The sequence below is a fragment of the Rana temporaria genome, chromosome 3 (genome assembly GCF_905171775.1).
Source record: "Rana temporaria chromosome 3, aRanTem1.1, whole genome shotgun sequence".
NCBI classification, from domain to species: Eukaryota; Metazoa; Chordata; class Amphibia; order Anura; family Ranidae; genus Rana; species Rana temporaria.
In genome coordinates this window covers 478,194,248-478,222,088 of record NC_053491.1, presented here as the reverse complement: position 1 = coordinate 478,222,088, position 27,841 = coordinate 478,194,248, and the positions used below count along the sequence as shown (strand labels likewise).

Sequence of the window (27,841 nt, the reverse complement as noted above, 5' to 3'; positions counted from 1 at the left end):
TCTCGAGAGGAGGAGATCCTGGGGCAATCTCTGAAGTGAAACTCCTTCTCAGGAAGTGTCAATATGACCGGCATGCCTCTTTGGTTCTGGAGAGGGACTATGGGAAGTACCACTCGCCTGACCCTTACCAGAACTGCAAACAAGGTGTAGCTGTTAAAGCGGTCGTTGGCCTTAAGGACAGTACAGGTTCCGTGACAAAGTCCAGGTCAGGGATTCTGGAGGTCGTGAGGTCCTTTTATGCCGACCTTCTTGGAAGGAAAGAGCTTGACCGTGACAAGATGGAAAGCTTTTTGGACTCTACTCCAGGTCTAAATGGTGGAGATGTTCCATTGATGAATTTGACAGAGGAGATCACAGTTGAAGAGGTGATGAGGGCAATTGAACAGCTGGCCATCAAAAAGTCACCCGGACCGGATGGCTTGACGGCTGAGTTTTACAAAGCCTTTAAGTCTATTCTGGCCCCACATTTGGTAGAGGTTTTTAACAGTTGTCTTGCTGAGGGGGTGCTATCCCCTTCCATGAGGCACTCGGCTGTGATTCTTCTGTCAAAGGGTAAAGATCCTTCGATGATTGAGAATTGGCGCCCCATCAGCCTTCTTAATGTCGATAGAAAGATACTGGCGAAGATATTTTTCTGGCGCCTGTCGTCAGTAGCAGAGTCTTTGCTTTTTGCCATCAGCACTGTTCGGTCCAGGGTAGGAGCACCTTCACAGCGGTGTTAGCTGTCCGGGAGGCCTTGGAGCGGTGCAGGGCTGCAGGCTGGGGAAAGTATTTGCTGACATTGGATCAGGCAAAGGCTTTTGATCGTGTTAACCATGAGTACCTGTGGTTGCTCCTTAGTAAGTACGGTCTGCCGGGTGGTTTTGTTGATTGGCTGAAAGTCTTGTATAAGGGGGCAGAAAGCTTCCCTCTTGTTAATGGTTGGGTTGGGCAGTCCTTTGAGGTTGGCTCCGGGGTGCGCCAGGGTTGTCCCCTGAGTCCCCTGCTCTATGTGTTTGCAATCGACCCCTTCATCAGGAGGCTAGAGAGCGGCATGTTGTGTGGGGTACCAGTGGGGCTCCCGGGTGAGCCGCCATTGAGGGTTGTTGCTTATGCGGACGATGTATCGGTGATTGTCACTGGGACGGATGAGGCGGAGGAGGTGGTCTCTCTGACATCACGGTATTCTGAAGCATCAGGCTCCAAGATCAATCAGGAAAAGAGCGAAGTTTTCTGGATGGGAAAGGAAGGTGAGGGGTTTGATCTCCCGGACACCTTTCCAGTGCCCCGGGAAAGAATTAAGATACTAGGCATTGAATTTGGACCCGGCGATTATGGCCTCAAAAACTGGGAAGGCAGACTGGAAATTGCCAATGCTAAGGTGGTCAACTGGAAGAGATGGAAGTTATCTATGAGGGAAAGGGTTGATCTGATTAAGACTTACCTGATTCCGATCTTCTTGTATGTCAGTTTTGTCTGCATCTTGCCAGTGTCTCTCTATGCTAGGGTCAGTAGTGTGTTCTTCCAGATGCTGTGGGGGAACAGACTGAACCCCATCAAGAGGAATGTCACCTACCTATCCAGGAGGGAGGGTGGCTTAGGTATGGTCAACCCAATTCTTTTCTTTTCACTGCTATTTCTCAAGTTTAACATTGGTAGTATGCTTGCAGTGGAACCTCCTGGATGGGCAGGCATATTTAGATCTTGGTTTAGTCCTTTTCTGCGACTTTGGGAAGAAGGTGGCCAAGTGAAGAATCGCAGGGGTCATCGTGGTCAGCTACCAGCCTATGTAGCTCCGTGCCTGAAGTTACTGCGGCAGTGGCGATTGTCGGCTGAAGATCTCAGATCGGTTCCTAGGAAGGACCTTATGAGTCGAGTCTTGAGCGAAGTCTTTCATGACCCACTGGCCTTAAGGGATTGCCCAGGCCCAGTTTTGAGGGTGGGGTTGAGACTGATTAATTTGGATAGAATACCTCCTAAATTTAGGGATCTGGCCTGGTTGTGCTTCCATGGGAGGCTCTATGTTCGGGGCAATTTGAAATTCCGCAGTGGGGTGGATCGTAGCTGTCCTCGGGAGGAGTGTGCAGGTGAGGAGGAGACTATGGACCATTTTCTGCTTCGTTGCCCTTTTAACATAGAAGTGTACAAACAGGTGGGGCGGGCGCTCGGTGTTCCTTTCCTCTCCAGGCTGGGTTATGCCGAGTGGGTGTACGGAGCATTCAGTACCGGTGGAGGTTTTTGTTTGGATACACTTTTTTTAGTTAGCCTAGTGGTCCGTTATTTCACCTGGAACGCACGGTGTCAGGTCAGCATTCGGCAAAAAATCCTTCCTGTTGAGGTGGTGGTGTATGACATTGTGCATGAGGTGGGGAAGATTCGGGGGCTTGAGAGAGACAAGCGGGGTCAGGGGGCTTGGCTGAAGGCGTGGAGGGGTTTCAAGCCTCCCTGACTGCCAGGAGTCTCTTTCCCGGGTGTGGCTGTCTGTCTCTTATCACCCTAGATTATTATTTTTGATACATTTTTGATAAATGGCTGCGTACATAGGTGACGGGTTGTGCCTCTTAGGCCCTTTCTGCTGCTTTGTGTAAATAGTTTTGTAGTAATGTTTTGGTAGTGGTGTATAGTGTATATATTGTATATATTCTGAACCTGGATGTGTATTCCTTGGATTTATGTTTGAAGTTTTGTACTATAGTTTTGTTTTTTACTTTTGTATAAAATTGGTTGCTTGATTCTTTTCAATAAAAGATCAATAGTGTCCCATCATTGGTATCAGTGGGAGGAATAGTGTCCCATCATTGGTTTCAGTGGGAGGAATAGTGTCCCATCATTGGTATCAGTGGGAGGAATAGTGTCCATCATTGGTATCAGTGGGAGGAATAGTGTCCCATCATTGGTATCAGTAAGAGGAATAGTGCTCCATCATTGGTATCAGTGGGAGGAATAGTGTCCCATCATTGGTGTCAGTGGGAGGAATAGTGGCCCATCATTGGTATTAGTGGGAGGAATAGTGTCCCATCATTGCGATCAGTAAGAGGAATAGTGCTCCATCATTGGTATCAGTGGGAGGAATAGTGTCCAATCATTGGTATCAGTGGGAGGAATAGTGTCCCATCATTGGTATCAGTGGGAGGAATAGTGTCCATCATTGGTATCAGTGGGAGGAATAGTGTCCCATCATTGGTATCAGTGGGAGGAATAGTGTCCCATCATTGGTATCAGTGGGAGGAATAGTGTCCCATCATTGGTATCAGTGGGAGGAATAGTGTCCCATCATTGGTATCAGTGGGAGGAATAGTGTCCATCATTGGTATCAGTGGGAGGAATAGTGTCCCATCATTGGTATCAGTAAGAGGAATAGTGCTCCATCATTGGTATCAGTGGGAGGAATAGTGTCCCATCATTGGTGTCAGTGGGAGGAATAGTGGCCCATCATTGGTATCAGTGGGAGGAATAGTGTCCCATCATTGCGATCAGTAAGAGGAATAGTGTCCCATCATTGGTATCAGTGGGAGGAATAGTGTCCCATCATTGGTATCAGTGGGAGGGATAGTGTCCCATCATTGGTATCAGTGGGAGGAATAGTGTCCATCATTGGTATCAGTGGGAGGAACAGTGTCCCATCATTGATATCAGTGGGAGGAACAGTGTCCCATCATTGGTATCAGTGGGAGGAATAGTGTCCCATCATTGGTATCAGTGGGAGGAATAGTGTCCCATCATTGGTATCAGTGGGAGAAATAGTGCCCATCATTGGAGTCAATGGGAAAAACAGTGAACCATCAATAGTATTAGCAGGGGGAATAGTGTCCCACCATTGGAACCAATTGAAGGATTTTTTGGGGGGGGGACTTTATGTGATAGACCAACACAAAGTGGCACATAATTGTGAAGTGGAAGAAAAATTATAAATGGTTTTCCAAATGTTCTACAAATAAATCTGTGAAAAGTGTGGGGGGCATTTGTATTCAGCCCCCTTTACTCTGATACCCCTAACTAAAATCTAGTGGAACCAATTGCTTTCATAAGTCACCTAATTAGTAAATAGAGTCCACCTGTGTGTCATTTAATCTTAGTGTTCTGTGAAGCCCTCAGAGGTTTGTTCGAGAACTTTAGTGAACAAACAGCATCATGAAGGCCAAGTAACACACCAGACAGGTCAGGGATAAAGTTGTGGAGAAGTATAAAGCAGGGTTAGGTTATAAAGAAATATCCCAAGCTTTGAACATCTCACAGAGCTTCTGTTCAATCCATCATCTGAAAATGGAAAGAGTATGGCACAACTGCAAACCTACCAAGACATGGCCGTCCACCTAAACTGACCGGGCCGGGCAAGGAGAGCATTCATCAGAGAAGCAGCCAAGAGGCCCATGGTAACTCTGGAGGAGCTGCAGAGATCCACAGCTCAGGGGGGAGAATCTGTCCACAGGACAACTATTAGTCGTGTTCTCCACAAATCTGCCCTTTATGGAAGAGTGGCAAGAAGAAAGGCATTGGCGAAAGAAAGACATAAGAAGTACTGTTTGTAGTTTGTGAGAAGCCATGTGGGGGACACAGCAATCATGTGGGAGAAGGTGCTCTGGTCAGATGAGACCAAAATTGAACTTTTTGGCCTTAAAACAAAATGTTATGTGTGGGGGAAAACTAACACTACACATCACCCTGAACACACTGTGAAACATGGTGGTGGCAGCATCATGTGGTGGGGATGCTTTTCTTCAGCAGGGACAGGGAAGCTGGTCGGAGTTGATGGGAAGATGGATGGAGACAAATACAGGGTAATCTTAGAAGAAAACCTGTGATGCCCCGTACACACGACCGGTTTTCCCATCGGATAAAAATACAATGGTTTTCCCGATGGAATTCCAGCCAAGCTTGTCTTGCATAAACACGGTCAGATCAAATTCCGCCCATCCAATGCGCGGTGACTTACAGCACGTACGACGGCACTATAAAGGGAATGGAACATTCCAACGGCGCCACCCTTTGGGCTGCTTTTGCTGATCCTCGTGTTCGAGTGATTCGCGCTTTTCAGTCTTTGTGCTTTTCAGATCGTTTTCTGCTGTTCAGTTGGTGCTTGTGGGTTGGTATCTGTCTTTCAGTGCATGTAGCGAGTTCGTAACTGGTTTCCAGTGTGTTCTTGTCCGCTCGTTTCTGATTTTCAGGTCATTCTTCATAGGCCTTGCTGTTCTTCAGTGCATTCTGTTAGTTCGTTCTGTCCAGCCAACCGCTTTCTAGCCATTGTTATGTGTACGTGCTCGTCGTAGAGTTTGTGCTGTGCCTAAGCTTGGTGTTGGGCTTCTTGCTTTAACCCAAGCTCAGTCCATGAACAGGGGGAGGAGTTCATGGACGAAGAATTGGTTGCTCCAGCGTGACCAATTCTGTCACATGTGTATAAGTATGTGAATTTTCGCTAAAATCAACCTGATACTTATAAATCACAATAGGTGCAATCCAACTAATTAACATATGATAAAATCCAAATGATCACATATAAAATGCTAATAAATAGGTGAGCAAAATCTGATAAGTATAAAAAAAGCTTCCACAAGCTGGTGTAGATGGGCTTGCCTGATAGGTAAGCACTACACGAGTCCCTGTTGTTTAGATGTAATCCTATTCACTGACCAATTACCGTATATACTCGAGTATAAGCCGACCCGAATATAAGCCAAGGCACCTAATTTTACCACAAAAAGCTGGGAAAACGTATTGACTCAAGTATAAGCCTAGGGCAGGAATGGGCAAACTACGGCCCGTGGGCCGTATATGGCCCGGCGGACCTTTTAATCCGGCCCCCACCCGCAATCTCTTTGTGCCGCGATCGCCGCTGATTGAGGCCACGGCTTTGCGGCCTATGCTTCGAGGGAGCTGGAGCGAGGCGAGCGCAGTTAGGCTGCGGGCGCTTCGCCTCCGGCCGCCCTCTGAGAGGGCGGTGCCACCTACGTCACTGCCACGGGGAGACACAGGAAAGGAGCTGGCCGGAGGCTGCAGATAACACGGCGGTCAAGTGATCACACAGAGCGCGAACAGCAGGATATGGTAAGAGAGGCCAAAAAGAATAATTTAAAATCACTGTGCCATCAATTTTCACCACTGTGCCATGCCAAATGCAGCCACTGTTCCATGCCATTAAACGCAAGCCACCGTGCCCATCAATTGTCACCACTGTGCCATGCCATCAAAAGCAATCACTGTGCCATCAATTGTCACCACTGTGCCATGCCAAATGTGGCCACTGTGCCATGCCATCAAACGCAGCCACTGTGCCATCAATTGTCACCACTGTGCCATGCCATCAAAAGCAATCACTGTGCCATCAATTGTCACCACTGTGCCATGCCAAATGCAGCCACTGTGCCATGCCATCAAACGCAAGCCACTGTGCCATCAATTGTCACCACTGTGCAATGCCATCAAATGCAGCCACTGTGCCATCAATTGTCACCACTGTGCCATGCCATCAAATGCAGCCACTGTGCCATCAATTGTAGTTTTGTAAAATAACTATTTTTATGCTTGTCTACCTTAAATGAATCTAAACATTTAATGTTACAAATTTAAATGTAATTTATATTAATTCACACATACACACCGTCCATCTACTATTGGTCTGGCCCCCTGGTCCAATATATGAACCCATTGCGGCCCTTAAGTTAAAAGGTTTGCCCACCCCTGGCCTAGGGTGTCCATCTGCATCCCTCACTGTGCCTCACTTTGCCTCACTGTGTCCATGTTCATGCCTCACTGTGCCCATGCCTTACTGTTCCCATGCCTCACTGTGCCCATGCCTCACTGTGCCCATGACTAGACTGACGTTTAACATGGGAGTCTAAGGAAGGGGTGCCCAGCTTTGAAAAATTGGTGCTCCCCGGCCGTATGTCCCCTAGTTAACAAACTTTGCACAATTGTAGAGGAAGAGTGGGGCTACATGTGTGTCAAGTTTGGGGTCCAGGGGACCTAAGGCCTAAGCCGAGGGGGGCATTTTCAGAACAAAAAAATGTGCTGAAAAACTTGGCTTATACTCGAATATATACGGTAATAGAGGCTTCAGGTGCTTTCACATTTTTTCCTATTCCGAAATAAACCAGAGATTTTAGTTGCGACTTTTATCATTTGTTTATCTTCTATTTTTAGTTGTATTTAAGAATTCATATCAGCGCTTGAGTCACTTTAATAATTTAATTCTGCCACATGCCTTTGCTGCGGGAGATCCAGGAGAATAATCCTGATGACTTCAGGAATTTTCTCCAGATGACAGACCCCGTTTTTCACCGTCTGTTGGCTTTGCTGTCCCCTTATATCACGAAGCATGACACCTGCATGCGGCAAGCCATCACTGCCGAGCAGAGGCTAGTTGCCGCCATGTTGCAATACTTGGCGACTGGGAGAAGACTGCAGGACCTCAAGTTTTCGACAGGCATCTCCCCCCAGGCTCTGGGGATTATTATTCCAGAGACCTGTTCTGCCATCATACAAGTCCTGCAGAACGACTATATTAAGGTAAGTTTTCTCCTTTAACATCACATTCTATGTCTTTAATGTATGCTAATGTATTGTATTTCTTTCATCATTCCATAATTACCATGATTGTAATATGCTGTGAATGTCCCCTTTGTCCCCAAGCATGCTGCAAGCTTGTAATTCTCCTTTTTACATGCATGTAGCACTACCCCCGTAGGAGCTGCTGGTTAGTTTTTGTCTGCCGCTACCCCACTGTTCTCAGTGTTGGCTCAGAATCTAGGGTTAATCAAATTTCAAAAACACAGTTGCCAGTCACAAGTCTTTTCCAAAGGCTTTTTATTCAACCACAACATTGACAGAACAAGAGGAATGGAGGGAGAGAGAAAGTTTGGGTACCTTTCTGTAGATCAATGAAAGCTTGAGATCCCTGAGACAGGTGTACTCACTGGCGTTGGATCTTGCTTATCTGGACAGGCCTAGGCCACAGACCTGGCAGCCAAAATGATGCACGAACAGTCAAAGAGTAAAAGTCTCTGCCACAGACCTTATAGTAACACTAGCTGCTGAACGATCCTCTGCCACAGGATCCAATAATCAGAATTTTCCTTGATGAACTCAATTGCACAGTATGAAAAAGTCCCTTTAAGCTGACCCAGCAATACTGTGAAGCAGATAGGTCAGGATGCGTCCTCCAACTGAGGTACCAGGCTCCTCTCAAGATACCAGCTTCCAGCTGTGTCCTCTCCAAGACGAGTCCTTCCCCGGTTCCTTCAGTTGTTCAGCTTCTTCCCGCAGGACAGACGGCATAGGATCACTCTCAAGCCAGTAGGCCCCCCAGGGGCAAGATATAAGTGGGGGGGGAGTAAAAGGGGGGGGAGGGAGGGAGAAGGGGTTCGGGCGGGGGAGGGGAGGGGAAGATTAGGAAAAGGGGCCCAGATCTGTGTGTCATGCAACAGGGAAAAACAAATGCACCTGAGAAAAGCACAAGGGAAAAAAAAAAAAAAAGAGAAAAATATGACAAATATAAATTTCTTAACATATAACGTAAGAGGTCTCAACTGCCCGGAAAAAAGGCATATGGTATTAAGAGAGGTTGAAAGGTACTCAGCGGAAATAGTTTTTTTGCAAGAGACTCACATAACATTGGATTCTAGTGTTAGATTGTATTCTCGGGCAGTTCCTACCTGGTATTATGGGGACTCTCCAAAGAAGAGAGCTAAGGGGGTCGCCATAGGAATAGGGAAGAACATCTCCTTTATAGTAGAAGACAGGAAAGTGGACCCGGAAGGCCGTTATTTGTTTTTAAAAGGAATACTCCAAGGGAAAAAATACACGTTAGCAAATATATATTGTCCAAACAGCCAACCACATAAATACTTGAGGGGGATCCTGAATGCTTTAATGGATTTTAAATTTGGACATGTAATACTCGCAGGAGACCTCAACCTCTCAATGGACTATCAACTTGATAGTACGTCCGGGGCACAGAGGCGAAATATTAAACAGTTAAGAATATTAAGAAAAAAAATGCACAGTCACTGTTTAATAGATCCTTGGAGGATAACATATCCAAATAAAAGGGACTATACCTATTACTCTTCTGTCCATGGAACATACTCAAGACTGGACTATATAATGGTAGACCATGAGTTATTGGAAGAGGTAGTTAAAACCACAATAGGGGTAACTACAATCTCAGACCATGCCCCGGTAACGGTAAAAATTAGATTTAAAGAGATAGAGCAAAGAAAAGGATCATGGAACTTAAATGAAGAACTGTTAGAGGACAGCGAGGTAATGAACATAGTGAGAACTGATCTGGAGCAATATTTCATTCTTAATAATATACCTGAAGTAAAGGTAGCCACTGTATGGGAGGCCCACAAGGCATATATTAGAGGGAAACTGATTTCGATAGGAGCGGGGAAAAAAAAAATAAGAAAATTAAACATGGAAAAATTAACAACTGAACTATTTGAATTGGAGCAAACGCATAAAGAGCGAGGAGAAAATGAAATATATCAAGAAATTATTGTAAAGAGGGGCCAGCTCAGAGATTTGATGAAGGTTGAAACAAGGGACATATTCAAAAATGTTAGAAAAGAGAGGTATAAATGGGGGAATAAACCAGGGAAATACCTAGCGAGAATATCCAGGAAAAAAAAAAAGAAAAACTACATAGAAAAAATAAAAAATCAAGATGGTCAGATGAAATATAGGACGTCCGAAATTGCTGAGTCCTTTCGGACTTTCTATAGTTCATTATATGCAATAAGAATAAATGAAACTCAAGAGCAGGAAAATATTAGAAAAAAGAAAATCAGGGAATATTTAAAGGAAGTGAAATTACCTAAAATCCCTCAAAATGACATTGAATCCTTGGAGGCTCCAATAACTCAAGATGAGATATATAAAGCGATCCAGGAAACACCGTGTGGTAAGAGCCCAGGTCCTGATGGCTTGCCGATTATATATTACAAAAAATTTAAAGAACTTCTGGTCCCAGAGATGTGCAATTATTTTAATAAAATAGGAGAGGAAGAGGAAATAAGAAAAGAATCCCTATTGGCAAATATTACTATTATCCCTAAAGCAGGAAAAGATGGAACCCTGTGCTCCAACTACCGACCAATCGCATTGCTAAATGCTGACTTGAAGGTATATGCGAAAGTATTAGCAACTAGGATAAAAAGTTTAATGCCGCAAGTAATAAACACAGATCAAGCAGGTTTCGTAACAGGTAGAGAAGGGAGAGATAATAGCATAAGGACCCTGTTGCTACTGCAACAGGATCCAAAAAAGAAACCCCCAGTCGTACTCATGTCTCTAGATGCCGAAAAAGCATTTGACAGAGTCGACTGGGGGTTTATGATGGAAACCCTACAAAATATAGGCCTGGGACCAAGGTTCCTGAAATGGGTGAAGAATCTATATAGTCACCCGACGGCAAGGGTGAAGGTCAACGGGGGTATGTCTTCTGTGTTCGAAATGAAAAATGGAACCAGACAGGGGTGCCCGCTCTCACCCCTCCTATATGTAATAGCTCTGGAACCACTATTAGCAAAAATTCGGGAAAACCCGGACATAGGGGGGGTGAGAGTGGGAGACGAAGAACACAAGGTGGCGGCGTACGCAGACGACATACTCCTATATTTGACCAAACCTAGGGCGTCCTTCCCTAATATCATAAAGGAAATAAAAAGATACGGTGAACTTTCAAATTTTAAAATAAACCCGATAAAAACAGTTATTTTGAATTTGGGGATAGATAAAAAAGAAGCTGAAGAACTACAGAAAGAGTTCCCATTTACATGGGAAAAAGAAGCTATAACGTATCTAGGAATAAAAATCACACCAACACTTGAAAAACTATATGCGGTTAATTTTGTCCCCCTAATTAACGAAATTAACCAAGACCTGAAAAACCTTGCCAAAAAACACAGCTCTTGGATAGGTAAGATCAATGCGTTTAAAATGATGATATTACCGAAGATAACATATAAACTTCAAATGCTCCCAATAAAAATACCGCAAAGTTTTTTTAAAGTAATCAAATCAGTAATCCTGAAATATATATGGACAGGTAAAAAGGCTAGACTAAGCTATTCATTGTTGAGCATGAAAAAAAAAGGAGGGGGGATGGGGCTCCCTGATATAAAAAGATATTACTTTGCTGTCAATTTAGCTAGGCTGGTAGAATGGTCAAATACATACACAAAAAAAAAATGGGTACGAATGGAAGAAATATTAAGTAGCACACAATTAAACAGAAATATATGGATACCACCTAAAATGAGGGAATTGGGCACAAATACACATAATATAACAAGGAACGTACTTAAAATATGGGACACAATTTTTAGACGGGAAAAATGGGAGTATAACTCTCCACTGATCCCTTTAGCAGGCACAAATTTTTTTCCACCAGGCAATGGAACACGTTTTGGAAAACTATTAGGGGAGAAAAAATTAAAAGATATTGTTACACGGGGGAAAATTAAACTAAGACAAGATATAAAGATAGGAGAAGGGGAGCACACGATGAGTGAATGGGAGTACATGCAGTTAAAACACTTTGTGAGCACATTACCACAACCAATTAGGGAAGACAAAACACTACACCTAATAGAAAAAATTTGTAATATGGATAAACCCCTGTCACATGGTATATCAAAGACATATGGGATACTAACGGAGCTTGAGTCCCAAGAAACTCTCCCCTTTATAGAAAAATGGGAAAACGATTTGGGTAAAAAGATTGATAAACAACAAATGATAGGTGCAGTATACAATCATGCAGCAGACAACACTACCATCGAAGCAAATTACAAATGTATGGTCCGATGGCACTTGACCCCAGTGAGAATGAGTAAGATCCACCCAAATAACTCAGAGCTATGTTGGAGAAATTGTAAACAAAAAGGAACAACTATGCATATATGGTGGGACTGCCCGAGAGTGCAGGAATACTGGAAAGAAATTTTGGAATATATTGTAGAAATAACGGGAGAGAGGATTCCTTGCAGCCCGTTGACCTGTTTGTTTCACGGAACGGAAAAAACAAAAAAACAGTACGGAACAACGTTGGTTCCAGTGCTGCTAAATGCAGCAAAGGCCCTGATACCAAAGAACTGGCTACACCCAAAGAAGCCATTAATCAAAGAGTGGTTAGAAAGGGTGGAATATATAGAAGAGATGGAGTATCTTGCCTGTAGAGAGACAGGTGGCGAAGACAAATACAGGGTGGTTTGGGAAAACTGGAAAGTGTTTAAATCTACAGAAAAGTTTGTCCAGGGAATGGTAGAAGCAGAAAGGTGAGAAATCAAAGAAAAGATAGCACGGCACACAGATCTCGGGATAGGGGGGAAAAAGGGGGGGGGGGAAAAAAAAAAAAAAAAGGGGGGCTAGTCATGTTATAATAGTAATGCAATGCAGCCAGACTGGTTAATCGGTAATCAATGGATTAAAAATGTTAATTCTATATCTATACAAAAAAAAAGAAAAAAAAAAAAAAAAAAAAAAAAAGAAAAGGAACTGAAATATATAAACAAACCCCACGAATGATGCGAAGCCACAAGAGAGACGTTATGGGCGGCCGAACCGTGAGCTAGTCTCGCTGCTAAATGTGAGCAGAGTCTGACGTGGGAAAAAAAAAAAGAAAAAAAAAAAAAAAAAAAAAGCCAGTAGGCCCCAGATAGCTTCTGGGCCTACCTCCAGTTCGAAGCCTCGGCCCAACCGGCTCCTAGGCAGAAAAGGAACTGTCACATTCCCCAGGTCAAGGTGACCATAAGGCGAGAGAGCGAGGAAAATGGCGTTTCTTCTTCACCAACATGTTCATCACCTAAAAAAAAAAGTTTTATAAATATGCAGGCCTATATCTCTTACCTGAAGCTGTGGTGACAGACACTGACCTGTTGTGGTGACAATTTCCACCACTTCATCCACCTCTCCTTCCTCCACATCTTCATCTTGGGGTTTTCTCTGCTCTTTCTTGAAGGACTTTCTTGATCCTCCTGTACTGGTCGTGCTCCCTCAGTTTCAGGTCTGACCAGCGTTGCCTCAGCTGCTCCTTGGATCGCCGTACCCTGAATTTACTATGCAGACTCCTCACAATCTTAGGCCCCGTACAGATGAGAGGATTATCCGCTGGGAACGGATAAAGACTGGTAAAGACTTCCCACGCATGCGTCGAATCATTACGACGCATGCGAAGGAGGTGATCGGACGGATTGATCCGGTGAGTCTGTACAGACCACCGGATCAATCCGCTGGACAGGATTCCAGCAGATAGATTTCTTAGCATGCTAAGAAATTTTTATCCGCTGGAAATATGCGCTGGGCCGTACACACCACAGGATCTATCCGCTGGAACTGATCCGCGGATAAATACCAGCGGATAGATCCTCTCGTGTGTACGGGCCTAAGACATGATCTTGGCCTTTCTCACATTAGGGTTCTTGTACGACCCATGCTTTCCATCATAGTCGGTCCTCCTCAAGATGTCCACCATCTCGGCTATCTCTGCAAAGGACATATTTGAGGCTTATATCTCTTCCTGGATCGAGATGTTTCTGGCTCTGGGCTTTCCTCGTCGTTAGTGGAATAATCATGCACCTGCTGTGTCTCCGCCATGTCTCTCCCACTGCGCGCCGAAAGAGAAGGCGCGGGGAATATACTAGACAGAACATCAGGGGAGGGCGACGTGTGCAGAGTTTTATGCATGCACAGTGTATATAATGCTAACACGCATGTGTCGTACTTATGTTCTGTGTGTGGAGGAAGGAGTAAGCGCCGAACATGAGACCAAAGATAACATTTTAACTTGGGTCATCAGTGGCCTATACTGCTTTGAGATTGTGACTAGGGATAAGCTTTGTGTTCGATTTCGAACAAAACGGGTCGTTCGCGCCAAATTCGAATGAAGCACAACGGCCCATAATTCACTGCGGCATTGCACGCTGATGATTGGTCAAGCATGGACCATGACCCTGCAATTTTCAACAGTCATGAGCAGAAAATTGTGTGTGATTGATGAAACAAAAACTAAAACTATGTCCCTTTTTTATACACAGGATGAGCTCAGCCAGGATGAGGGTGTGGAAAGTGGCAGGCAGGAGGAGGCAGGGGTCAGTGTCTGCCAGTGTCCCCAGTGTCAGCCAGGAGGTGGCCAGGTCCAGCCAGGAGGTGGCCGAGCCCAGTGTCAGCCAGGAGGTGGCCGGGCTCAGTGTCAGCCAGGAGGTGGCCAGGTCCAGCTAGGAGGTGGCTGGGCCCAGTGGCATCACACAATCGCAGGTGCCTCCCCTCCGCCTTCAAACAAGAAGGGCCAAGAGGGGTAGGAACATGGAGGAGGCAGCACTGGCCCTCATTCGGGAGGCACATGCCATACTCCAAGAACCCCCCACCACTCCAGAGGGCTATGCCAGCCTAGTTGCTGCCAAAATGCAGGAAATGGAGAGGGGCCTCCTCTGAGACTCTAATTTTCAAGGCTATAAATAAGGGGTTGAGCGGCAAACTAACAACAAATACAGACATTTTTGAGTTTGCCCATCCTCCTCCACCTCCTCCTCCTTCTCAACCTACTAGCACAAGTCCACCTCCAGTGCCACAGTCTACAAGGAAGCGTGCAGTGAAGGCTGCAAGGAAGGGTGCAGGGAAGACTACAAAGAAGACAAGAAAGTGATGACCTGGCTTCCAGTCTGGTCTGACAGAAAACGCAGGCTGTTGTAGAACCACAGACTAGGGACATATTTGTCATCTGCAGCTGTTCCTGATCTCTTGGAGTCCAGGACCAGATTGTGCTCCCTATTGTATGGACTCCTCAAGCTCCCAATTCTCTTGTCCACAGAGTTGATGTCTGCCCTGGGGTTCAAAGGCTTTGGAAATTGCAGCAGTGTCTCCAGCGTTGCCTTCCTTTTTATTTTGTTATGAGCCAGAATAAATGGAATTTATTTTTACAGTAAATACTTGCCTATTTGTTTTTCTTAAAAAAAGGACAGTTTGGTTGTGAGTAGGAAGGTACATTTCAAAAATACAATGTCAAATTAACAAGGGACACCAACCAACCTCCTTGAGATAAAAACAAAAATGACAAGATAATAATGTTTTTGTGGTAACTTGACACACCAAAATAGAATAAAAAATTATGGAGAACACTAGAAAATATAAAAAAAATTAAAATGCAGATCTTGATTAAAATTTTTACCAAAAAAAAGACAATAATTTTTTTTAATAAACATTATTATGGAGATCTGGCTCTAAAAAACAAATAAATATTTATGAGATCACGAGAAATAATAAAGAAACAAGTTTGTCTAAACTCTGTGTGAATATCAGCAGCAAATCAAGTTCATTATTGTAGCATTATAAAGAAGAAAAGAATGCGCTGCATTAAACGATGCAATAATTTGCAGCGTGACGAATGTGTTATCTCTATTACGAATGCTAGTTTTACCAGAACTAGCGCCCCCGTCTCATACTTGATTCCGAGCATGCATGTTTTTTTTTCTACATCAGAAAAGCATACAGACGAACAGTTTTCCCGCTCGTGGCACGCGCGCCCCCTCCAGGTAGGCCACAACGCTGGGACGCCGTGATGTGGTCATTCTAAAGGTGGGTGCCACACTGGACGAAGAAGAACCCCAAAACGAATGGCGTCTGCCCCATAAATACCCTCCCCCAGCATGCACAGCGAGGCTCAACCCTCCTGATTGGCTGCTGGGGAAGAGCACCCAAACCTTGAGTCCACTGCTGCCATCTACTGCACTGAGGTGGGAGGAACACCCCAGTACAACAGAATGAGCCCACAGCACAGTCAAGCTGAGAAAGAGACCCAATTTGAACATTTTAACCAGATCAGAGTTTAACTAACACTCTGATCTCCCTCTAAATTTAAATAGCACTGGTACTTTGAAGTAACCCGGCGCTACATTTGTTATAATAAATAGGCTGCTATGGCCATTCGACTCCAAAAAGGAATGTGTCGTCTGGTCAATTTATAGAGTTTAAGGAATATGTGTTTGATAGTTTTTTGGGGGGGAAAACAAAGTCTCAGTCAGGGCTGATCCTAGGGTCACAGGCGCCTGGGTGCAGAAATATTTCTGGTGCCCCCTACATGGGCGTGGTAATTTTACTAACTCCTCCCCTTTACAAATGTTTCTATGGCAATGACTCAACCACAGAGATGCTCCCCCACAAAGTCTTCATTAGCCTGGGATCCTTACATGATCTCTTAACAATAAACAAAATACAGGAAGAGAAGCAGAATACTTTATTGGGACCTGGAGGGGGGCATCTCTGATGGACACAGAGAGGGCTTCTGTTAGAGAGTCTGTTAGAAAGACCCCCAGACATACTATAGACATGATATAGGAGATGGTCAGAGACTGCAGACATAGTACAGGAGATGATCAGAGACTGCAGACACAGTACAGGAGATGGTCAGAGACTGCAGACACAGTACAGGAGATGACCAGAGACTGCAGACACAGTACAGGAGATGGTCAGAGACTGCATACATAGAACAGGAGATGATCAGAGACTGCAGACACAGTACAGGAGATGGTCAGAGACACATCAGTTCTGGATGGACACACACCTATGCTCAGAATACTAGTTCTGGACGGACACAAATAAGGAGAGAAGGAGGGAGGGGAGAACTCTGCCACTTCGGCGCCCCCACCTCTGCAGGCGCCTGGTTGCAAAGTAGACATGTGCACAACAAAAAAATTCGTATTTTTTTGTTCCGTTTCATCTGCACAACAAAAATTTTCGGATTTTTTTGTTGCGTTTCGTCTAGTTCCATAGATTCGTAAATATTCGTAATTTCGTAAGACTCAAATTTTCCTATTCGGACCCGTTTGTATTTCGTAGGACACAAGTTTTCCTATTCGGACCCGTTCGTATTTCGTAAGACTCAAGTTTTCCTATTCGGACCCGTTCGTATTTCGTAACAGTTTTATTTTCGGAATGATTCGTATTTCTGTCTAATTTATTTTCATTGATTCGAAATTCGTAATTTTGTTAGATAATAATTTTCGTTGAATGGATTCGTAATTTTGTACTTTCGTAAATACATAGCAACACGCGGCTAATCCATATTAAGATAGACTTTCTCTTAAGCCCCGTACACACGGTCGGACTTTTTGCCAACAAACGTCAAAATGAGCGTTTTCCAAAAAATCCGATTGTGTGTACGCTCCATCGGACAAACTTTTTCGTTTTCAAAAGTCCGGCCAACTCCCTTCAGACAAAAATCCACGGAAAAGATTGTTTGAAGTCCGATCGTGTGTACGAGGCTTTACACTGTACAATATGACTCAGCACAAAAGAGATAAGCTGATTGGCTAAGATATTAAGTAAGATACATCACTCACTAACTACACTGCCCAGCGCCCATTCGAAAGAACGATACAAGTACACAAATTTACGAACAGACAAAGAAACGGATTTACAAAACACACAAATGAAAATACGAACATACAAATGAAAATACGAACAGACAAAGGGGCAGATCCACAAAGTGAGTACACCGGCGTATCTACTGATACGCTGGCGTACTTTCAAATTTCCCGCGTCCTATCTTTGTTTTGAATCCTCAAAACAAGATACGACGGCATCTGGGTTAGATCCGACAGGCATACGTCTTCGTACGCCTTTGGATCTAAGATGCAATTCTTCGGCGTCCGCTGGGTGGCGTTCCCGTCGTAATCCGCGTCGAGTATGCAAATGAGCTATTTCCGACGATCCACGAACGTACGAGCGGCCGTCGCATTCTTTTACGTCGTCTCTAGCCAGCTTTTTCCGGCGTATAGTTAAAGCTGTTGTTTGGTGGCGTACTCAATGTTAAGTATGGCCGTCGTTCCCGCGTATAATTAAAAAAAAAAAATGTGTTTGCGTAAGTCGTCCGTGAATCGGGCTGGACGTAATTTACGTCCACGTCAAAACAATGACGTCCTTGCGACGTCATTCAGCGCAATGCACTGCGGGAAATTTAGGGACGGCGCATGCGCAGTTCGTTCGGCGCGGGGACGCGCTTCATTTAAATGAAACATGCCCCCTACTCGCCGATTTGAATTAGGCGCCGTTACGCCACGAGAGATACACTACGCCGCCGTAACTTACAGCGCAAATTCTTTCAGGATTCAAACAAAAAAAAGTAAGTTACGGCGGCGTAGCGGATCTCAGATACGCTGCGCCGGGGCAGATCTTTGTGGATCTGCCCCAAAGGATTTAAAATACGGAATGCAAATCGTTCGTTATCAATTTCATTTTCGTTCTTTTGCTTTTTCGGTGTTTCGTATTTTAGTAAGATTGTCCAATCGTACGTTCGTATTTTCGCTTGTTCGTTATTTTGCTTATTCGTAATTCCGTAATTTTCGTATTTTGGTTCTTTCAGCTTTTCGGATGTTCGAATTGATCCGAATGTACGAAAACTAACAAATTTGTACGAAAATCCATTTGTTACGAACGGGAACGCACATTTCTAGTGCAGAGCACCCTGTGCACCCTGCCTGGGATCGACCCTGGTCTCAGTAATCTGCACATCCATTAGTCAGGCACAGGAAGAGATCACGGGAAGATTTCTGTCAGAAATAGGTATTTTTACTCTTTGGAAGCAAAACACTTTCAATGGAATATTTAACACACCAACAGGAGGCAAAAAAGAGATGTTTATTGTTGGGGTGTACTTATATTTTATAATTATTTAATAAGGCTATTTGCTAAATGCACATTTTATTAAGCCAATTTACAAAGTTTTCTCTTCAAAATGAAGGTATTGAAGGTTCAACTCATTGGTCTTATGAACTTTGACCGATTTCATTTAAAAAAAATGCCTCATAAATGGTTATCTTATATTCCTGGGGAAGATCCAGAATTGCGGCAATAAAACCTCGCTGTAATCACCGCGACACTAATAAATAGCTTACCTCATTATACCTGGGAGAAGAAGTGAGCCTCTGTTCAAATACAATAAAATGTATTAATGAAGTCTGTAAATATTGATTGACCTGAATCCATCTCATCCTTATCAACAAAATGTTTAAACTTCATAAATTCTTCTCCACCGATAACTCCTTCAAATTTCCCTGAGATCCTTTTTCAATTTTTTTACTGAGAGTACCGCTAACTGAATGACAGAGAGGGGATCATTAATTATCACCATTTCTGTTAGATTCTGTGTTGCATTTTGCAGCCCATTCATAAAATGAAGGCCCAGCATGGAGCTTGTAGGCTTGTAGTCAGGGCCGGCCTTTGGGGTGTACGAGCTGTGCGGCCGAACAGGGCGCCATGGGCAACAGGGGCGTCATGCGGCCATCCAGAGGCGTACTAAAGGGGGGGCGAGCCGCCCCCGGGTACCACACACTGGGGGGGTGTCAGACTGGCACCCCCCTCCGCGATTGTATTACACCCACAATAGCAGCGCCGTGGGTTTAGGCAGCGGCACACTGGCACAGGCAGGGAGAGGCAAGCTAGCTACAGTGGCGAGGGGGATGGTGTGTGCGAGGGGGGGTGCAGGGTGACACCGCTGCACCTACCATTCCCTCCTCTTGTGGCCACGGGCTGCCTGTCTGTGCGATCCCGGATGTAACACAGGCACAGCCGAGTAAAGCCGCCTCCCCCTCCTCTCTGTTTATGTGTAAGCAGGGGAAGGGGACCTGCTGTGCATGTGCCGCCGTGCTGATCTGAGGTACTGAAGGGGGGCTGAAATGAACGGGGGGGCTAAACTGAATGAGGGGGGCTACACTGAACGAGAGGGGCGACACTAAACGGGGGGGCTACACTGAAGGGGGGTCTGCACTGAACGGGGGGTCTGCATTGAAGGGGTGGTTACACTGAAGGGGGGTCTGCACTGAAGGGGGGTCTGTGTAACATGCAGGGGGTCCAGAGCTGCAGGGTTCTGTGTAATGTAAAGGGGTCCAGTGATGCAGGGTGCTGTGTAATGTAAAGGGGTCCAGTGATGCAGGGTGCTGTGTAATGTAAAGGGGTCCAGTGATGCAGGGTGCTGTGTAATGTAAAGGGGTCCAGAGATGCAGGGTGCTGTGTAATGTAAACACAGGATTAGCTCGCACAGGGCGCCTGAACACCTAAGGCGGGCCCTGCTTGTAGTACCGACCGGCTCACGAACTCATACGTCGGCAGAATGGCACGGCTGTGCAATGCAACATATACTGTACTATATTTATTGGTGTATAACACTCGCTTTTTTACCCTGAAAATAAAGGGTAAACTGTGCCTGCGTGTTATACGCAGGGGGCTGTGGAAAGTTTTGTTCCCTGAAACTTCCCTCTTAAATGTTAGGGTGCGTGTCATACGTCGATAAATACTGCATATATGCTGCTTTAAATTTCACAACATGCGGACGTGCGGGCTCCTGCCGTGATGCCGTAAGCTCCGTGACCGTACCCGCAGGACCCGCGGATTCGATGTCTGGCGATCGTGTCACGGAGCTGCAGAATGGGGGGATGCCTGTGAAAAAAAGGCATCTCCCTGTTCTGCCTTGTGACAGGACACTGGTCTTCTTCTGTCATCGGGAGCAGTGATCACTGTTGTGTCACATGTAGCCCAGCCAGACCCAGGATAGCCATGCTCTCAAATTGTCCGACAACAAATGGTGGATAGCCATGCTCTCAAATTGTCCGACAACAAATGGTGGATAGCCATGCTCTCAAATTGTCCGACAACAAATGGTGGATAGCCATGCTCTCAAATTGTCCGACAACAAATGGTGGATAGCCATGCTCTCAAATTGTCCGACAACAAATGGTGGATAGCCATGCTCTCAAATTGTCCGACAACAAATGTTGGATAGCAATGCTCTCAAATTGTCCGACAACAAATGGTGGATAGCCATTCTCTCAAACTGTCTGACAACAAATGTTGGATGGTCATGCTCTCAAATTGTCCGACAACAAATGGTGGATAGCCATGCTCTCAAATTGTCCGAAAAACAAATGGTGGATAGCCATGCTCTCAAATTGTCCGACAACAAATGGTGGATAGCCATGCTCTCAAATTGTCCGACAACAAATGTTGGATGGCCATGCTCTCAAATTGTCCGACAACAAATGGTGGATAGCCATGCTCTCAAATTGTCCGACAACAAATGGTGGATAGCCATGCTCTCAAATTGTCCGACAACAAATGGTGGATAGCCATGCTCTCAAATTGTCCGACAACAAATGTTGGATGGTCATGCTCTCGAATTGTCCGACAACAAATGGTGGATGGCCATGCTCTCAAATTGTCCGACAACAAATGTTGGATGGTCATGCTCTCAAATTGTCCGACAACAAATGGTGGATGGTCATGCTCTCAAATTGTCCGACAACAAGTGTGTTCCGTTGGATTATCCGATCGTGCGTACACAAGTCCGTCGGACTAAAATCCAAAGCACAAACAAGCATTCCTCGGAACCAATGCTAACCATCAGACAACATTAGCAGAAGTTCCCCAAAGGGTGGCACTAAAGAGCTGAAAAGCCCACGTAGTTTTGTGTATGTTGGCTGAAAAAGTTCTGCCGTCTGCAGAACAAGTTCACGGACAACGCCCTTCGGACAACATTCCACATATGTGTCCGTTCGTTTGTGTACGTGGCTTAATACTGCCACAAGGGATGTTTGCATTCCTTGCAACAGCAATAAAAGTCATAACATTTTATGTTATGTAAAAAAAAAAAAAAAGGAAGAAAAAACTATTTTTTTTAAGCGCCCCATCCCTCCAAAGTAAACGTATACATATGTCGCGCCAGCAAAAATAAACAGTGTAAAAACCACACATATGAGTTATCGCCGCAATCATTAGAGTGGGAGCAATAATTCTAGCACTAGTCCTCCTCTGCAACTCTAAACAGGTAACAGTTTTTTTCCCACAAATAGAGCTTTCTTTTGGTGGTATTTGATCACCTCTGCCGTTTTTATTTTTTGCGCTATAAACAAAAATAGAGCGAAAATTTTGAAGAAGAAAATGCAATATTTTTTACTTTTTGCTATAATAAATATCCCCCAAAAATATATAAAAAAAAACATTATTTTTCCTCAGTTTAGGCCGATACGTATTCTTCTACATACTTCTACAGAGCATCCTCGGAAGCGGGTGATCCTGTGAAACACATTGACCTATGTATATTGATTTCATGTTTAACCTCCTAGAATATTTGATGAAGTTGGTTGACGTCATGACCAAAAGACAGTTTTTAGATTATCTGTTTTCAACAATTATGAAAAAAAAAAAACATTATAATAAAGTTTTTTTAATTATATGTAACAGTGTGGTTGGCCAATTTTTGGAACAGTTATGCCGCGTGCACACGATCCGCTTTTGCCCAGCCAAATCACATCAGAATTCCATCGGGAAAAAAATTAGAACATGTTCTATATCTAAACTCCGATGGAATTCATCGGAATTTCTGATGAAAAAACTCTGATGGTGTTACACACGATCGAAAAATCGGATGGAAAAAGTCAATCTGACCTTTTCTATCAGAAATTCCGATCGTGTGTATGGGGAATTAGAGCCCTTTCACACTGGGGCGGGGGGTGCGTCGGCGGTAAAGCGCCGCTATTTTTACCGGCGCTTTACTGTCATTTTCGCGGCGCGAGTGGGGCACTTTTAACCCCCGCTAGCGGCCAAAAAAGGGTTAAAACCACCCGTTCAGCACACCACTCCAGTATGAAAGCCCTTAGGCCCCATACACACGAGGGGATTTATCCGCGGATACGAGGATTTGCGCGGATTTCCATGCGATGGAGTGTACTCACCATCGAATCGAAATCCGCGCCGAAATCCTCTGGCGATGACGTGTCGTGCCGTCGCCGCGATTATGACGCGGCGACGTGCGCGACGCTGTCATATAAGGAATTCCACGCATGCGTCGAATCATTACGACGCATGCGGGGGATCCCTTCGGACGGATGGATCCGGTGAGTCTGTACAGACCAGCGGATCCATCCGTTGGGATGGATTCCAGCGGATAGATTTGATAGCATGTCATCAAATATTTATCCGCTGAAAATCCATCCCAGGGGATAAATATCCGCGGAAACAGATCCGCTGGAGTGTACACACCATAGGATCTATCCGCTGAAACCCATTCGCTGGGATTTTTCAGCAGATGGATTCTATCGTGTGTATGGGGCCTTTCAGTGGATAGATTCTATGGTGTGTACATTCCTGCGGATATTTATCCGCGGAAATTTCCCAATTCCAGCAGATAAAAATTTGTAGACATGTCTACAAATCTATCCGCTTGAATTGGCTCCCGCGGATCGATCCGGTGGTCTGTACAGACTCACCGGATCGATCCGTCCGAAGGGATCCCCCGCATGTGTCGTAATGATTCGACGCATGCGTGGAATTCCTTTAATGACAGCGTCGCGCACGTCGCCGCGTCATCATCGCGGCGATGGCGCGACATGTCATCGCGAGGGGATTTCGGCGCGGATTTCGATCCGATGGTGAGTACACTCCATCGGATCAAAATCCGTGGAAATCCTTGAGAGGATTTATCTGCGGATACGGTCCGTTGGACCGTATCCACGGATAAATCCTCTCGTGTGTACTAGGCCCAAGGCTTTCAGGCTTTCACACTGAAGTGAAAGGAGAGGCTCTTTCAGGGTGCTTTGCAGAAGCTATTTTTTTTGCATTATAGCGTCTGAAAAGTGCCTCAGTGTGAAAGGGGTCTTAGTTAGGATTATGGTCTTACCTCCTATCCCCCTTTACCCCCAACCCCTCCCCCATAAAAAAGAAGAATCCCGTAGTCTGGGTAAAACGCGTTTATCCAAATCTTGTGGGATCTAACGGATTAATTTGTTCAAGATGAACAATAAGGGGGACAAGGGGCAAGCCTGTCGGGTCCCGTTAAACATCTGAAATGGGCGCGATACCGTCCCATTTACATTAATTCTAGCTGTTGGGTGATTGTAAAGAGCATTTATCCACCCTAGCATTTTAGGTCCTACCCCATAGAACTCTAAAGTATTCTGAAGAAATCCCCAGTCTACTCTGTCAAACGCTTTTTGGCATCTATTGACAGAAGTAGACCTGGGGACTTGCTATCTTTTATTTTCTGTATCAGTAGGAGTGTTCTAATGCTGTTGTCCCTACTTTCCCTACCTGGGATAAAAACCCACTTGATCAGTATGTACCAAATCCTTCATGATAGTCCTCATTCTACCAGCTAAAATTTTGACGAACAACTTCACGTCCGCATTAAGTAGGGAGATGGGATCTTTGCCTATCTTGGGGATAATCGTAATCGCCGCCTCCAATGCCTCAATCTTGTGGGATCTATCCAGATGAAGATATTTTTATTGTATGGCGATGTGTATAATATGATATGTTTTTTTATACAAATCACATTCTTTGCATTTTTAATGTTTGTTGTGGTAAAATAAAAATACTGTATATTGATTTTAATTATGGTACATAGTAATACAATTTTGGGAGAAATAAAAATCTCCATTTCCTAGTGTTCTTCCCCTCACCTTCCCTCCCCCTCATTTGGGGAGACCTGGGATACAGTTTTCTCTTCCTAATTACATAGGGGATTGTGCCAGAATTTTTTGTACAGGCTTCCCCCACCCAGTAATCTCTATATCAAATTGAGGGATCATTCAAGTCGGGTTGAAAGGATGGATTGCCTAGAATTGGGATTAGAGGACTAGGAAAAGGGGAGAGGTCAGTATATTTAAAAACCGAAAAAAAAAAAACATTTCAGAAAATGTTTTTAGTTCTCATAGGGCTGCCCTGATAGGTTCCCTTTAAAGCGGAGTTCCATCATTGTGAAGCCTACAAGCACTTCCTGGAAGTCTTGGATGGGGAGTGATAATTGGACAGCGCACTGCATCCTGGGAAATGATGACACACATTTCCCAGGAGCATTAGAGGGAGATGATGATCAGAATCCTATGTGCTTTCAAAGGCAGATTTTGTGGGACCGCATAGCAACAGGCATTTCCAGATGAGTAAAAAAAAAAATTTTTTTTTTTTTTAGGTCTAATGAGCACAATAATGAAAAACAAATTTTGGGATGGAAACTCCACTTTAAAATATATACAGCTGAACCTGTACGTTCAATGATTGTAACTTTTAGGATTTAATACCTACTTTCACGTCTTGCATAGGACAAATTTCCAGACATGTTGCAATGCCTCCTACTCGTTGGTTATGACACAAGAGAATACTCTGATGGAACAAGTCATTCAGTATGAACCACAGAACAAAAAATTCAGAAATGTCACCGAGAGCCTTTACAGTCTCTTACCAGAGGTGAGTGCGGAGGGGCAATCTCCTGAAGGTAAAGTCAATGTTTACACCCAGTTTTCACAGCTGCTATTTAAAGTGTGTGAGAAAGATTTGGTATGAGGAAGAAAGAGAGAGCATTAAAGAGCTTACAACAGCTTCTACGCCAGTACTTTTAGATGGGGAGAGGGGGGACATGTACCAATACAAAAAAAAATCCATTTGCTGAGAGCAGCTCTTTCAAATGATGCTTAACGACTTCAGCCTGGAAGATTTGGCTACCCAATGACCAGGCCATAATACAAAGTGGATTGGCCTTTTCGCAAATAACTCCCAATCTGTCTTGTCTCCTCAGACAGCACAGCGATTTTTGTGTATATACACACAAACCCCCCGTGCTCCCACTCATGCACGCGATTGTGGGTTGCCCGGCAATCGGCCATGCGCATTGGGTTCCCTGCCGTGTGACTCTGGTGGCGCTCACACACCCTCTGGTGGCTCTCCTGGGCGAAGCCGTAAACCTATGGGATTTCACCCATCAGAGCCATTCTGACTGAGTGAGTGAGTGAGAAACGTATATAGCGCAACACATGCAAACTGAATCGCCTCTGGGTGCTTAGTATCCGTTCACTACTGTCCTTTTGCCTTCAGAAAAGATGGGTTTTGAGTTTTTTTCTGAAGGCCAGGTGATTCGGATGCTGGTTGGTAGAGCATTCCATAGTCTAGGTCCTTGGACTGCCAATCTTCGTTCTCCTTTCTGCCGCAGTATATCTGCGTGAGCGCTGTCGGGAACCGGTTAAAGTGAAAAAATTGAATGAATAATACCTTTATTTATCATGCCCGCAGGAGGCCTATACCTGCTTGAGAAGTGTCTCGCCTGTACGATGTACATAAGTAAAGTAAAAAATAAATAAAAAAATACCATTTGACATAAATTGCCAGTAAATGAAATTTCACTGCCAACTTCCTTCTGTTAAAAAAAGATGGTTGCCTTCATCCATACCAGACCCTTATATACTAGACTCTTAGACCCCTTTCACACTGAAGCGTTTTTACAGTGTTTTAGCATTAAAAATAGCACTATTAAAATGCTCATAAAAAGCTCTTCATGCATCTCAATGGACCCTTTCACACTGAGTACTGCAAGAAGCATCTTTGGAGCAGCTTTCGGGCGCTGAAAATAACGCTCCAAAAACGCCCCTCTCCATTGAAATGAATTGAAAGCGCTGTAAAAACGCCTTGCCCTTTCACACTGAGGCACTGCAAAAACGCCCTAAAACGTTAGGGTCTTAGCAGTGCTTTACCAGTGTTTTTCGGGTGCTGGCAGTGTGAAAGGGCTCTGAAAGCACTCGGCTTTCACATTGGGATTGCAGATGAGGCTTCGCCTGAAAAACGCTCGAAAAAAGCTCTAACGACCTTATCCGTTATGTGGATCTGGTATAGAGAGGGCACCTTGCCAGGCAAAGCACATTATCCCTGTGTTGATAAAAGGGATTTAGCCACACATTCCTGTTCCAGTAGATGTGGGTGTTTGGGGGGTGGACTTATCAGAATATGGAGCCCCCATTTAAAATATGGGGACCCCAGACATTTACTCACTCCATATGAATGTGCAAAGGGTACATAGTAAATTAAAATTAATTATCACACATACACTAAACACAAAGGCCCAGATTCACAAAGCACTTACGCCGACATATAACAAGTTACGCCGACGTAAGTGCAAATGTGCGCTGTCGTATCTGTGCGCCAGACCCACAAACAGATATGCGCCTAAAACCAGGCTACAGCCCGCCGACGTAGCTTGTTTACGCCGGCGTAGGGTGGGTGCACATTTAGGCTGGGTGCATGGTGCCGCTCCCATTGATTAGCCATTTAAACATGCAAATGAGGGATATATGGCGATTCACGTACCTGCGTGCGCCCGACGCAGGCAATGCGAGGTGCGTGTAAGTTGTACGTCCAGCGTAAAGTTATTGCCCATAAAGGAGGTGCAACCCAGCAGCAGACATGCAAAGGTCTGCACCAGGGAACACAAGCCGGCGTATTTTACGTTGGACGTGTGTCTGGCTGGGCGTAGGTTACGTTCACGCCGTACGCAGTGATCCGGCGTAGTTTAGGCAGTTGTTCCGACGTGGTTGTGAGCAGGCGCAGGGGGATGCGTCCACGTCACAGTGCATGCGCAGTTCGTGATACCTATCTGTCTGGTGCTCCGCCCATCATTTGCATGGGGTCACGCCTCATTTGCATGGGTCACGCCCACTTCCACCTACGCCGGCGTACGCCTTCGAATCCCACGCCACGCTGGCGCAGCGTTGGGAGCACTGGCTTGCTGAATGCATTGCTTGCCTCTCTGCGCTGCATTGGTGTAGCGTACATTGGTTACTCTGCGGCGGCGTAATGTGCGCCTTGCTCTCTGTGAATCTGGGCCAAACTGCTTTATAAGAATAATAAAAATGTCCCACAATGTCCAAAACGTAATGTAGCACAAAGTGAATGTCCCACAATGATCCTCTCCCTCCAATCCTCCTGATATTAGTGACAGCAAAGCTTCAGTGCTACTATTCACAGCAAGATAGTGGTTGCTAGGACAACAACAGCCTCTGGCAACCTAGCAACCAATGAGACCGCCCAATTCACTGCTGGACAAGGGATTGTT

General features: G+C 44.9%; 1 protein-coding gene across 1 annotated transcript in view; it reads left to right on the top strand.

The window, feature by feature from the left end:
• LOC120933642 (alpha-2,8-sialyltransferase 8E-like) overlaps nt 1-27,841 on the top strand; it is a 57,658-nt gene that overhangs the window by 21,621 nt on the left and 8,196 nt on the right. The window contains exon 4 of the mRNA XM_040346956.1: nt 25,065-25,209. Coding sequence (XP_040202890.1) covers nt 25,065-25,209 — 145 coding nt within the window. The remainder of the gene's footprint in view (nt 1-25,064; nt 25,210-27,841) is intronic.